The 14,462-nt window shown below is 38.8% G+C and overlaps 2 protein-coding genes across 6 annotated transcripts in view; both read left to right on the top strand.

Moving 5' to 3' along the window:
* The window catches only part of iqgap1 (IQ motif containing GTPase activating protein 1), a 141,811-nt gene extending 135,495 nt beyond the window's left edge, over positions 1-6,316 (top strand). Inside the window, exons 31-37 of the mRNA XM_057836916.1 lie at positions 263-398; positions 481-568; positions 916-1,125; positions 1,209-1,375; positions 1,458-1,577; positions 4,484-4,592; positions 4,715-6,316. Of these exons, the coding sequence (XP_057692899.1) occupies positions 263-398; positions 481-568; positions 916-1,125; positions 1,209-1,375; positions 1,458-1,577; positions 4,484-4,592; positions 4,715-4,828 (944 nt within the window). The 3' untranslated portion in view covers positions 4,829-6,316. The remainder of the gene's footprint in view (positions 1-262; positions 399-480; positions 569-915; positions 1,126-1,208; positions 1,376-1,457; positions 1,578-4,483; positions 4,593-4,714) is intronic.
* A 2,653-nt stretch (positions 6,317-8,969) lies between these two features.
* crtc3 (CREB regulated transcription coactivator 3) overlaps positions 8,970-14,462 on the top strand; it is a 101,865-nt gene continuing 96,372 nt past the window's right edge. For all 5 annotated transcript variants that reach the window (XM_057836800.1, XM_057836791.1, XM_057836781.1 and 2 more), the window contains exon 1: positions 8,970-10,164. In XM_057836800.1, coding sequence (XP_057692783.1) covers positions 10,033-10,164 — 132 coding nt within the window. In that variant the 5' untranslated portion in view covers positions 8,970-10,032. The remainder of the gene's footprint in view (positions 10,165-14,462) is intronic.

Below are 14,462 nucleotides of genomic sequence, written 5' to 3'. Positions count from 1 at the left end.
TAAACTAATACTCGAAGGAGCAAAATTTAATTTGAATCTTTTTTCCTAATCGAATTACTCTAGTTAATCGATCAATCGTTGCAGCACTAGTCGTATCGCTGTGTCCGCTTTCAGCTCAACTGCGATGACTTTCGCGTTTCGCAATCGCTCATCGCCTCCCATGTGTCTTGATCCTAATGCAGACAGATCATATAGAGGTAGAAGTAGTAGAATATCACAACTGCTTTCTAATTCTGAAACATTGTTGCACTGTGTTAAATAGGTGAAAATCCTCTCCAACCTGGTGACCCCAACAAGGAGCTAATGGGCAAGACTGAGGTTTCACTTACACTGACGAATAAATTTGATGTCCCTGGTGAGGCAAATAGTGAAGTGGATGCCAAGACCCTTCTACTCAAGTAAATTAATTCTATTTGATTTGTGTAGCCAAGATTCATTTTACTGCTTCATAAATGTCTAAATATGAATGTATCATTTTAGCACCAAGAGGCTGATTGTGGATGTGATCCGGTTCCAGCCTGGGGATACTCTGACTGAGATACTTGACACAACAGCCAGTCCAAACCAGGTCAAAATAAGCGCATAAAACATCTGCTTTTCTTTTATCAGTTTCAATGAGTTTTGTCTAACCAATCCGGACCCACACTAAAAGACGGAAAAATCCACTGCATTTAATCTGAACGATTGGCAGAAATGCTCTGTTTGTAAACAGGGCTGTAAATGTGTTGACTATTATACCAGACTGTTGCTACTTTCATTATTCCTCACCAGTTTGCCAGTCTCTGTTTCAGTTTATTTATTTGCTTTTTACACACCAAATTTGCCGCAGCTTTGACTGTAAAGAAGTCCTGGTCCTCTGTTCAGTGGAAAATGATAAGGCTGTATTTATTTTGTTTTGTGGTTGCTTGGTTAAAGGAAGCAGAATATCAACGAGCGATGCAGAGGAGGGCCATACGTGATGCTAAGACGCCGGAGAAGATAAAGCAGGTCAAACCTGTGGTGGATGACAGCTTAACATTACAAGGGAAAAAGGAAAAGATCAGGACAAACTTGCAGCGATTAGCAGAGCTTGGCAAAGTTAATCCAGAGAACCGCTATCAGGACCTCATCAATGACATAGCCAAGGTTAAAAGAGTGCAGTATTATCATAGGCTTAGTAATTTAAAAAAAATTTATATGATAAAATAACGTTTTTGTGTATATTTCAGGACATCCGGAATCAAAGACGTTATCGCCAACGCAGAAAAGCCGAACTCGTAAAACTCCAGCAAACCAACACGGCGCTGAATTCAAAGACCAAGTTTTACAATGTGCAAATTGATTCATACAATCAGTATATAAAAACGTGCATGGACAACTTGGCCTGCAAGGGAAAGTAGGTGTCGTTACTTTTTTCATTTTTTTCCATTAAACCTTAAACTGTATGCTAGTTATTGATTGCAATATCTTCAACGCAGGCTGTCAAAGCCTGGTGCCAACAAGGCCAAGAAGAGTAAACAAGTCTCACAGAAATACACCGCCTCACGTCTACATGAGAAGGGAGTACTGATTTCAATAGAAGATCTGCAACCCAACCAGTAAGTTCTGAACTTTAAAAGAACCATATTTATTAACTGTGTTCAAAATGGAGAACTGACCCTCAGTATGACATAGTCAATCCATGTCATTTGGTTCAGCCAATGGATCTATCAAAAAGCCCCGCCCTCTTGGAAAACTCAGACAACACAAGGCTCCGTCAAATTCTCTCAGTGACAGTGACTGAGTGAACGAACGATTTATGGATGATGGCAGGAGTTCAAATTTCGGAATTTACACTACCACAGCTGGCAATACACCTGTTTTTTTAAATTTAAATTTTTTTTTTTTTTTTTTTTTTTTTATGAATTTAGTCTAGAAGACAGAGAGGGTTGCAGTATGCCGTGGAGTGGTATGTCCATGGTATTAAACTTTACAGAGAGGAGACAATTATTATAATCGAGCTGAAATGCTACCATTCACAACTTAAAAACGAGAAACCCAACGGGCCAAATATCTATCTAGCAATAACGTTAGCTACTTCGTAACGTTATGTCATTTGTTCTGTCAGATTTTTCTCCTGAAGCTTTTGGGACGATGAAAAACAGTCTTTTTACATTCAGTTGGATTCTCGATATTATTCAGAAGTGCTAAATAAACAACTTATATTATAAACATACATGTGCAACATGAATACCACATAAGTAAATGCTCATGGCATTAACGTTGAGAGACCGGTGTGCAGTCTAGTTGTCGAGTGTGTAAGCAGCACTTTACTTTGTATGCGTCCGTGACCAAACCTAAGTACAGGTAGTCCCCAGGCTACGACCTACCCGACTTAATGTGATTTCGAATTTACGACGCTGGAGTCTCATCCGCCATTCTTTCTCCAGATTTTTTTTTTTTTTTTAATTCGCGTGAACAGTCTGTAGTTCTTGCCATGTCAGGATCCCCTCTTCCTGCAGCCGCAAACCGTTTTTTTTTTAGTTTGGACGGCGGGTTCGCATTAAGAGAGGGATGCTGGCAACCTGAGCGGCCATCATATCCCCCCTCTCTCGCCTCCCTACTCTTTCCACAGTGCCCTACTCTCTTAGCAAGGCGACTCAATCCCGAGTGAAGCCTGAATAGTTTTTTTTTTGTAAACCTGAATACTAAATGAATATGAAGGCTTTTAACACAACGTACCTCACAGTATCTTATTTTTCACATTATCTTATTAATATGACGTGTAATAAGCCTGCACAATATATCATTTGAATATTGCCATCGCAATGTGCGCATGCACAATAGTCCTATTGCAGGACATGCAATAGTTTTATTTGTGTTTGTTTTGAACACGTATACATGGGTTCTTAGATCCCTTTTTTACATAGAAATCTTAGCCTGAATGAAACATTATATTTGAATACAAATTGGTCATGGTGAGTAGGGATGTCCCGATCACACATTTTTGCACCCGAGTCAGAGTCACCTGATTTTCAGAATCTGCCGATACCAAGTCCTCATCCGATACCAAAAAAAACTTTAACATATTACTCTCCCACGGTGCCGCCTTCATAATGTGAATTATTTTTGAACAATAACAATGTAGAAAAATATTTGTCTTTACCAAATGCTACATTGAGAGAGTCCATTCAAATCCACTCACGCTACTGAGAACAGCCTCTCACCTACACACTGAGTTGCCAAAGCACACTACCGCAAGTGTTTAACAAGCTAAATGATGATTGACACATTTGGCCCCTTTGTTGGTAGAGTTACCAAGCTTCTCTGGCAAGATCAAAGGTGTCAATCATGGTGTACTTTAAATGGCTAACTCCAGGGCACGGCTGACCAAGAAAAGCAGCAGAAGGAGAGTGCGAGGCTGAACGAGCATGAAGCAAAAAAAAACAAAAATATTTTTTTAATTAAAAAGCTGCTGTTTTTCATTCCATCCTCTTAAAAATGACGCTATCGGCCCAATTTCCGATCACGTGATCGGATCGGGACATCCCTAATGGTGAGTCAACCAAAGTCTTCCCAAACAGAGGTATTCGAGTCATCTGCTGAAAATTCTTCTAGTTTTAATATCGCAATATATATCGCAAAACTCCATAAAGTCGCAATGTCATTTTTTTCCCCAATATTGTGCAGCCCTAACGTGTAATGCATGTGTTTGCTTAGTTATTTTGAGATTTTCAGGGGATAATTGGGGTACTTAAAAGGTTAGTTCCGACTTATGCAGAAATTCGGGTTACATTCCCAGCCTACGGACGGAACTCTTTCGTAACCCGGGGACTGCCTCGTACATATTCATTTTTCTATAGAAATTTTGTGATGTTTACTTTGGATTTTCAGTGCTTGGGTCTTGACATCTTCAATTAGTTCTATTTTATTCTATTTGTGTAGTGACAGGCTAGTAAATAAGTTGGCAGTCAAATGTTTGCAAAATAACGTTAATAGTTAAATCTACGTTTCTACTACATGCTGTCAAAAAATATTTCTTTTACAAATTGATCATTAACTTACTTTTGAGCAAGCATAGGTATCCTTGGTGGATGTCTTGACATTCAGTTGTTTATTTTGTCGATAACAGAGCCTTATCCATCGCTTGCATTTGGCGAGCTTCCTTTTAGGCTTTGAAAAAGGCACACAAAAAATTCCTCCCCCCAATCTTTCAGGGTACCTGGTGTCGGAGTTACAGGTACCCACTCACAGTGCTAAACCATTGTTTTCTTTTGCATTTTTAAAGTCAGACTTTTCTGATTTGGGGGCGTGGTTTTGCGACAGTTCATTTAACATTACAGCTATGAAAGTTGTCGAACGAACACAGGAACACGAAATGCTTTTGTTTTTATGATTGTATTCAATTCTGTATAATGAAAATGATGTATTTTGAAAACAAAGTCTTATCAATCATTTTTGGATTGAAATGTTGAATTGTCAAAAATTTGTAGTAATGGAAGCTGGATACTTTTTCTTTTCACAGGTTCAAGAATGTTATTTTTGAAATTTCTCCAGCTGAGACTGTTGGAGTGTTTGAAGTGAAGGCCAAGTTAATGGGGGTCCACTTGGAGACATTACAACTAGAATATCAGGTATGCTCCACTATGTACATTTAAATATATTGTATTGACTGCACAGTACTGTGGTTGTAAGTGCTTTAGTCTTTTTTTTTTTTTTTTTTTTTAATTTTCTATTGCTTCTTCTATGTTCTCAGGATCTCCTCCAACTGCAGTACGAAGGTGTGGCAGTGATGAAGCTTTTCGACAGGGCGACAATCAATGTCAATCTGCTTATTTTCTTGCTCAACAAGAAATTTTATGGGAAATAGGGATACATTCTTAAGAAGGCAACAGACTGATTAGACCACAAAAAGGCATGCTGAAAGTCTCGACGAAAACAATTATGGTTGTTAAAGTTTCCCCGATGCACTTTTCCTAAGTGCCTTTGCAAATATATTTTACATAACCATACGTCTGGTTTGTAATTGAACACTCCCTTTGTGGCAATCCTGCCAACACAACCCAAATATTTGCTCACGTCTTTAATGTGATTGTAGGCATGGCAAATGTTAGAGTTGTATTATTTTTTTCTTTAGATATTATGAATATCTTGCGCACACAGGCTGATCACTTATAAAATCGATTTTTTTTTTTCATGTAAAGAGATTGTGTTTTTATTTGCCGTTTGTTGATTTGATGACTTGACTGAGGAATAGCTTGATAAGCATCTCTTCGCCAATGCCTTGAGTGCTTACAATTTTTTCAGCAGCCGGGCTTTGGAAGAAACCTAATCCTGGACTTCTAACTGGGTATTTGTATGTTTTGTATTGCTTTTTTAAAAAATATATTCAAAAGAAACCCAAGAGAGTAAAACAATGTATTTGTATGTTTTTAAGTATGGACAAACATTCATAGATTTGGATTTGATTCAGCTCACTCACCCTTTATTGACAAATATTTTTATTACAATATAAAGTCACATTTCACGAGATGGAACTTTGGCCATTGCCTTCCCGCTCAATAAATTCTTCTTAAATGCATGATCTTAGAAGTAAATTTATACCAATAGCTACAAAAAAAAAAAAAAAAAAAACAGTTAAATGCAGCTGAAAGTGAAAATTAAAGATTTGAAGAAGACACCTGTTGTTTGATGTTGTCAGGGCAACTGCATTCCCTTCCTGTTTTCAGCCTGAAAACATGTTCTGGTTCATCATTGCTCAACATTCCTGTGTTTCCTTGTATTATTTGTCTTTTTCACATTTGATTTAATTAAATTAATAATCTCATGTTTATTTGTATCATGTTACAAAAGTTTGCAAAAAATGCTTATCTGTACAATATAAAGTAGAATGCAAAGATGTCAACTGGAGACACATTTTCTAATTTATGATAGTTTTGTTTACAATGTACGTTTGCCTATATTTATATTTTACTTTTGAACCATTCAGCATTGCGCTGTTACTAATGTTTGGAAAGCTAATGTTGATATTGGAACATGAGCTGGGGAATCTGCAGTATTGAATCCAGTAGATGGCACTCAGCATTGCGCTGTTACTAATGTTTGGAAAGCTAATGTTGATATTGGAACATGAGCTGGGGAATCTGCAGTATTGAATCCAGTAGATGGCACTCTACAATGTGGTTTTTAAAGTGAGGGATCCAAATTCTTTTCATTCCACTTTTTTCCTCTCAAACAACAATATGTCAGTTGTTAGTGTTATGTAATGGAGTCCCGATGAGCTGCGGATGCTCTGGGTCATACTTTCATCATATTTAATGTGTCCTTGCTTTAGAATAAAGCTTGTAATTATGCAACACCCCCCCTCCCCAATCTGACATTTATTTTGCAGGCTCTGATGCGACCCAAGTAAATTTAGAAACAAATCTACAGAAGTGGTTAACAGTTTACATTCTCTGGCATTGCCTATTGAGTTAGGAGCACATTTATTATGCGATATACAAGGGCGTATGTTTGGTCTCAATGGTAGGGACACTATAAAGGAAATTTACGGTGGCTTTTTTATGGGGGGGGGGGTCTGTATAGGCTGCAAATAAAAATATTTTTAAATATATGATGTAGAAAATACATTTTAATGAATAAATGCACAGTATAATTAACGGTAACAGTAGAAAACATACAGGATGACACCTCTCTAAGCAGCTTTCTACTCAAGATTTACTGGATAGCAAGTTCACACAGTATAATGTTATGCTAACTCTGTTGCAAGTCGGACTTTCAGTAGCAAAATTAGTGGCGTGTTCCCCACCTCCGCCACATTGACATCTTTTTACATTACTTTCAGTGGCTGCTACTGGCCGAAAAAAACTTCAAATATCCTTTCTCTTTGAAGGCCGTGACATGTAAGTCTGAACATCATGAAAACAATTCACTTAATAATGGTAGGGTTTATTCTATCTATTCCATCCTTACAACATATGGGAGGACAATCTAACTGAAATCATTTTATAATGCAAATAAGGTTGCTTAAAAGTTGGTAGGGACAATTTGAGAATCCTGAAAAGTTGCTAGTGTTATGTCCCTACCGTCCCTATGCAAATCTACGCCCTTGGCGATATACAGTGTATCACAAAAGTGAGTACACCCCTCGCATTTCTGCAGATATTTAAGTATATCTTTTCATGGGACAACACTGACAAAATGACACCTTGACACAATGAAAAGTAGTCTTTTTGTAGCTTACAGTATATAATATAGTTAATTTATTTTCCCCTCAATATAGCCATTAATATCTAAACCCCTGGCTACAAGAGTGAGTAGACCTCTTAGTGAAAGTTGTCATTATTAACATACAACATGTCAACTGTCAATATTTTTTGTGACCACCACTATTATCCAGAACTGCCTTTACTCTCCTGGGCATGGAGTTGACCGGAGCTTCACAGGTTGCCACGGGAATACTCTTCCACTTCTCCATGACGACATTGCGTAGCTGCCGGATATTTGAGACTTTGCGCACCTCCACCTTCCGCTTGATGATCCGCCAAAGATGTTCTATTGGGTTCAAGTCTGGAGGCATGCTTGGCCAGTCCATCACCTTTACCCTCAGCCTCTTCAGTAAAGCAGTGGTCATCTTGGAGGTGTGTTTAGGGTCCTTGTCATGCTGGAACACTGCCCTGCGACCCAGTTTCTGGAGGGAGGGGATCTTGCTCTGCTGCAGCATTTCACAGTACATGTTGGAGTTCATGTTTCCCTCAATGGAATGTAACTCTCCAACACCTGCAGCACTCATGTAGCCCCAGACCATGACATTCCCACCACCATGCTTGACTGTAGGCATGACACACTTTGTACTCCTCACCTGGTCGCCGCCACACATGCTTGAGACCATCTGAACCAAACAAGCTAATCTTATTCTCATCAGACCATAGGACATGGTTCCAGTAATCCATGTGCTTTGTTAACATGTCTTCAGCAAACTGTTTGCGGGCTTTCTTGTCTACCGTCTTCAGAAGAGGCTTCGTCCTGGGATGACAGCCATGCACACCAATTTGATGTAGAGTGTGGCGTATGGTCTGAGCACTAACAGGCTGACCCCACACCTCTTCAATCTCTGCAGCAATGCTGACAGCACTCCTGTGACGATCTTTCAAAGAAAGCATTTGGATGTGACGCTCTGCACGTGCACTCAGCTTCTTTGGACCACCAACCCGAGGCTTGTTCTGAGTGGACCCTGCTCTTTTAAAACGCTGGATGATCTTAGCCACTGTGCTGCAGCTCAGTTGCAGGGTGTTGGTAATCTTTTTGTAGCCTTGGCCATCTTCATGTAGCACAATAATACACCTTTTAAGATCCTCAGAGAGTTCTCTGCCAAGTGGTGCCATGTTGGAACTTTCAGTGACCAGTATGTGAGAGAGTGAGAGCTGCACTACAAATTTGAACACACCTGCTCCCTATGCACGCCTGGACCTAGTAACACTAACGAGTCACACGACATTTTGGAGGAAAAATGACAAGCAGTACTCAATTTGAACATTTAGAGATGTAGTTTCTAAAGGTTGTACTCACTTTTGTTGTCAGGGGTTTATATATTAATGGCTATATTTTGAGTTATTTTGAGGGGAAAATAAATTAACTCTATTATATAAGCTGCACACTGACTACTTTTCATTGTGTCAAAGTGTCATTTTGTCAGTGTTGTCCCATGAAAATATATACTTAAATATCTGCAGAAATGCGAGGGGTGTACAGTTTTGTGACACACTGTATAACGGGAAAAAAATAAGAATTTGCACTCGCTTGAGATCATTAGGTGGGGGTTTTCGTGTGCTGTTGTGTTTTTCTGCATGAAGAATGTACATTCAATCTCTGAATATATGTTGGTGTGGTTTACAGTGATGTTATTCCTAGCAGAATGTTTAAAGCCTTAATTCGAATTTGACCGAATGAAGGGCATTTAGTGAAGGTTCTGCCCTCACCCGAATCACTTTCTCACGATGGCCTGCCGTTGTCGCCTCCGTGTGGTTTGCGGGAGAACGGGTGGAATTTACCAAGCAATGTTTTTCTCGCAGCAGAGACTGGATAACAAGCCATCGGATCAGATTTGCTTTTTCAAGCCGTGTCAAGACACAGTTAACGCGGTGCACGCGAGTGGGGCGACTCGGCAGGAGAATTGGGTTCGATCCGGGACGAGGAAATGAGTTTTGACCTCCGTTGCTGCTTCTTTCTCGTCATGGAGTCATCGGGTCGGAGTTTGAGGGCTCCGCTGGTGCCCGTGGATTAACGCAAAAGACTCGACTGCGCTGTGATGATCTCTCCGTTGAAGTGTGAATTTGTGGACTATAACCCCGCTTTAAGTGGGAACAATTACGTGCGCAGAAGAGCTTTTTCTCTCCCCGTCATCGGAGAAAGTCGACACTGAGCGAGTCCGGATAAGACCAGAGGACACTTGTTGAAATACAATTTAGCGAGAAAAGCTTTGCTCCATTGCTTGGGAACTGAGCTAACCTTGTTAGCAAGGTATTCCTTTCACGGGGCATTCTACTTAAACAGAAGAGCTAAATAACTTCACCGAAACGTACACAGATAAAGGTCTTATAACTAAAGTTGGCAGAAGTCTGGCGTCAACGAGTTGACAAAGTGTTTTTGCGGAAAATGTTCGAAGCAGGATTTGACAGCGATTTTGCTAACGTAGCTACTAGCTCTCCGTCCACCTCCATATTATGTTGTTAGCTTTGACAGCTAACGCGAGGTCTACGTCAAACTCGTACAAGTGGCTCATTGGCAATGTGTCAATATGAAGTTGTGTCGTACCATTAACTTGTTTTTTGGGCACACCTCCGTCAGTGAAAGTCGCTTATTTCAACTTTAAGGCATTTGATATTTGGAAATATACCATTTAAAAATTGATTGCGCATTTTACTCGGTTTCGACACATTTTTATGTTCAACCACTTGGAACGTGCGATATATCTGGACTTTTTCCAATGGAGTGCCCAATGAGAGACCTTGAAAAATAGATTTCGAGCAACAGCCGCCCACGCTTGTGTTCCAAAGTAGCTGAAGTTGTAAAACGATGTCCGGCTCCCCGGGCACAGGGGGTTCGAACCCCAGGAAGTTCAGTGAAAAGATTGCGCTGCATAACCAGAAACAAGCAGAAGAGACGCGGGCCTTCGAACAGCTGATGACGGATCTCACTGTCTCAAGGGTAAGGCTACTTTTCATATTCTGGTGTTTTTATGTATGAGACTGAGCATCACTCGTTACCCAAATCAAATTGGATTGGACGTCTATCGCCGTCAATTGCTGCCAATTATTTATTATTGAGCTAGTGACGTTCCGACAAGGGCGTAGGTTTGCATAGGGACGGTAGGGGCATAACACCACCAACTTTTAAGGATGCTCAAATTGTCCCCACCAACTTTTAAGCAACCTTATTTGCATTATAAAATGAATTGAGTTATGTAGGTACTTTTAGATTGTCTTCCCATAAATTGTAAGGATAGAATTGACGAGGAGTGGGAACCTCTTGGTACCTCACGATACGATACGATTTGCGATACAAAGCTCACGATAACGCTGATCTGACGATATAGCGATACAACGATTTTCGATACATTGGTCAGGAAATCATTCTAGGATTTTCTACAAAGAACTAATAAACAGAAAAACAAGCTTCTGCTGTGAATTGGAATGAGTTTATCACTAGTAGACGTCCAATCCATTTGAACTGGGAGGGTGGCAGCGAAATAACAAATGTTCGAATGTTCATCCGCTGCCATCCCTCCCACTTCAAACGGATTGAACGTGTATGGCAGCCAATGCCAGGCAATGAATAATTCTGGGCCATTTAAGGTCATTTACCTGTTGATTTTCAGTTACTTCTACTACTTGATTTTGGGGTATTTTATGGGTCACTTGCTGTTTATTTTGCGTAACAGAACAGGAAGTGACCTGGGTATCACCCAAATGAATAGGCAGTGACTCAAACTCAACAGGAAATGACCTGTAAATGCCCTAAAATGAAAAGCAAGTGACCTGTAAATGCCCCGAAAATCGGACCGAATGACTGTGAATACTCTGGTTTTGAATGAACGAACGTTCCCAGTCTAAATGGACTGGGCGTCGAGCATTGTCAATGGCAACCTTTTTTTTTTTTTTTTTTTTTTTTTTTTTTTTTTTTTTTTAATTGGCGCCTTTCCAAAACGATATCTCGATTCTTGACAGGAGCATATCGATAACCTTTTGGGATACAAAGTGTCACGATATATCACCATTTCGATATTTTGTCACTCCCTTAGAATTGACCCTACATTATGTTCAGACTTACATTTACCCCTTTTCACTTGCTGAAGGTGCTGGTCCATTTTTTTCCCTTTAAACGCAAGTTTGATTGGCTGATGACGCCCCACATTCACACAATCCCGACAGAAATATACATGTTGACATGCCGCCTCCTCCGCCCCCTTTGAATAGGAGGGATATTAGACGGGTTTTTCGGCCAGCAGCAGCCACTTAAGTAATGTATAAAGATCTCAATGTTGTGAAGGCGGGGAACACACAACTAATTTTGCAACTGAAAGTCCGACCTGCATCAGAGTTGGCATAACATTAATCTGTGTGAACTTCCTAACCTGTAAAACTCGAGTAGAAAGCTGCTTCGAGATGTGTCTTACTGTACTTTTTTACTGTTAACAATAATTCAGCTGTGCATTTTGTGCATTTATTCCCTAATTAAAACATATGTATTTTCTTCATCATTAGAAAATATATTTTTATTTGCACTTTTTTTTTTAAACCCCCCACCGAAAAAAAAACAAAAGAAAAACCCAAAACAAAAACACAACTACTGTAAATTTCCTTTATATGAAGCAATCATTTTGAAAAATTACTTTCTCCAATGAAAATAATTTTATTGTAACTTTTTTCATTTTTACGTAGGAACCAGCTATATTTGAGAAATGTACCCAATCTGTTTGGTCTTATTAATGTCCTGTCCCCAGCAAAAAGTGTACATGGAGGTTATGCTGTTATAGCGTCCCTACCAATGTTGAGACCAAACCTACACCCTTGCGTTCCGATTATATATTTTTGAACTGTTAAAACCTTGTTTTGAGGATCTGTCAATAGTGGGCCAATGTATCTTTTATTTATTTAGATTTTGAGAATCTGCCGATATCGGCCACGATCAGATACTTCCCTCCTCCAATTTGAACAAAGCTATCTTAACATGATAGCCATATAAGAGGGTTTTTAGTACAGCAGTGGTTTCAATAAGGGAAAGGGATCTCAAATCAAAATCGCCAAAAAAAACAAAAAAAAAATAGCAAGTCAGTTTTGCAGCATAAAATAAGATTGCAAACAAATTACATTTAATTAATTAGTTTTACACGAATGAACCTCTATAATAAAGTTGGTCATCCAGTGTGATAAAATTGAGCTCATTTATTCGTGGTTTTCTTGACTTTCTGTCACTGGACATTTTCTCTGTGCTCTGCAAAGTTTGTTTTGGACATCTATATTTATATATATATAAGCCTATGTATATATACATATACATATATATATATATATATATATATATATAATATACTGTATATACAGTATGAAAGAAACATATAAAAAAAAAACATGTATATATGGCGGAAAAAACTGACTTGAAGTTCCGCTCTGAGACCCCCAATTTGGCCAAATTTCAAAACTGTCCGATATGCACGTGTGATACATAATTGGAACGCTTAAAATCTCAATTTTCTGGGGAACCAAAATTTTTGAACAGGAGGGCATTAAAAAAAAAACAACAAAAAAAAAAAAACAGCAAATCCCTGACTGGAGGTGAGAGCATGAGAGAGCATAATAAAAGACGCCACGATTTTAACGAGATATTATCGCGTACTTACCTTGTTTTGATCCAAAAACTCCATGTATCATGTATCACCGAGTGTCAAGACACAGCTGCGAATGGCCACAGCTGGATTTTTGGGGCATTTTATGGGTGAAACATGGTAATACTGTATAACAAAGGTCGCGATGCAGAAATCGCAGACGTCAAGGAGTGGTCGAGATGTTCTTTTTCATATATTTACCCTTTTAAACTTTTTAATTTTTCTTTGTTTGGATCAATTATTTATCATCCAACATATCGGGGAAAATACGACAGTTAAAAAAAAAAATACAATTAAGCGATAGTTATGAGGTGGATATCTGTGACTTTTTTTACAGACACCATTTTTTTTCATTGTGAAGTAATTTGTTTAAAAGTTTGAAATATGCAAGTGAATGATTTTTAAAGTTTTTTTTTTTAAACGAAATATTTGACATCAATTAATGATTCTAAGCTTACAATGGTAGCCATTTTGAATAATATATATAGTTACTTACCTTCTTTGTATGGCTGGGTTGAAACAAAATCGGCTGCGCGACGTCTGTAAACGAGGGTCTCCAGGGTAAAACGGACAAATTAAAAATATTTCGGGGCTTAATGCGCCATGAATCTGCTATGGCAGCATATAGGCAGATTGTTCTATCAAACACAACAGTTCTTTTGGCTTAAAATAAAGCAGTTCATTTCAAAGGGGAGTGCAAGAGCAGAAACTGCTTTTTCAGTCTTGTCTGTGTTTTGGGTCATATACAGGTATTAGAAATCGACAAATTTGTTTTTTTCAGGACAGATACCGATTATTAGAAGTAAGAGGGGCCGATAACCAATTTTTGGAGCCGATATTCAATTTAAAAGTGTAAAAATTGGCGTAAAAAATGAATAACGCGAACACTCAACTTCATTGAAATGACTAGAGCTTGTTTATTGAATAGCACATATAGAAAAATAACTCCAGAAGTTCCTGAATTTCCTCAACTCAGAAACATAAAGTCGAATAAAAGGTAAAATAAATAGCTCTCTGAAAGTTTTCACGTCTAAGTATCCTTGAGCAAAATACTAAACGCCACGTTGCTCCTGATGCTGCATCCCCAGTAGGTACAGTGCTGGCCAAAAGTATTGGAACCCCTGCAATTCTGTCTGATAATGCTCAATTTCACCCGGAAAATGATTGCAGTTACAAATGCTTTGGTAGTAATATCTTCATTTATTTTGCTTGCAACGAAAAAGACACAAGAGAATGAAAAAAAAAATCATTATCATTTTACAGAAAACTCCTAAAATGGGCCGGACAAAAGTATTGGCACCCTCAGCCTAATACTTGGTAACACAACCTTTAGACAAAATAACTGCAAACAACCGCTTTCGGTATCCATCACTGAGATTCTTACAATGCTCAGCTGGAATTTTAGACCAATGTTCTTTGGCCAACTGCTCTAAGTCTCTGAGATTTGAAGGGTGCCTTCTCCAAATCCAGACTGCCATTTTCAGATCTCTCCACAGGTGTTCTATGTGATTCATGTCTGGACTGTTTGCTGGCCACTTTAGAAGTCTCCAGTGCTTTCTCTCAAACCATTTTCAAGTGCTTTTTGAAGTGTGTTTTGGGTCATTGTTCTGCTGGAAGACCC

This window comes from Corythoichthys intestinalis, chromosome 1 (assembly GCF_030265065.1).
Source record: "Corythoichthys intestinalis isolate RoL2023-P3 chromosome 1, ASM3026506v1, whole genome shotgun sequence".
NCBI classification, from domain to species: domain Eukaryota; kingdom Metazoa; phylum Chordata; class Actinopteri; order Syngnathiformes; family Syngnathidae; genus Corythoichthys; species Corythoichthys intestinalis.
The sequence above is the reverse complement of the archived record's forward strand: the minus strand, read 5'-3'. Positions and strand labels throughout refer to the sequence as shown.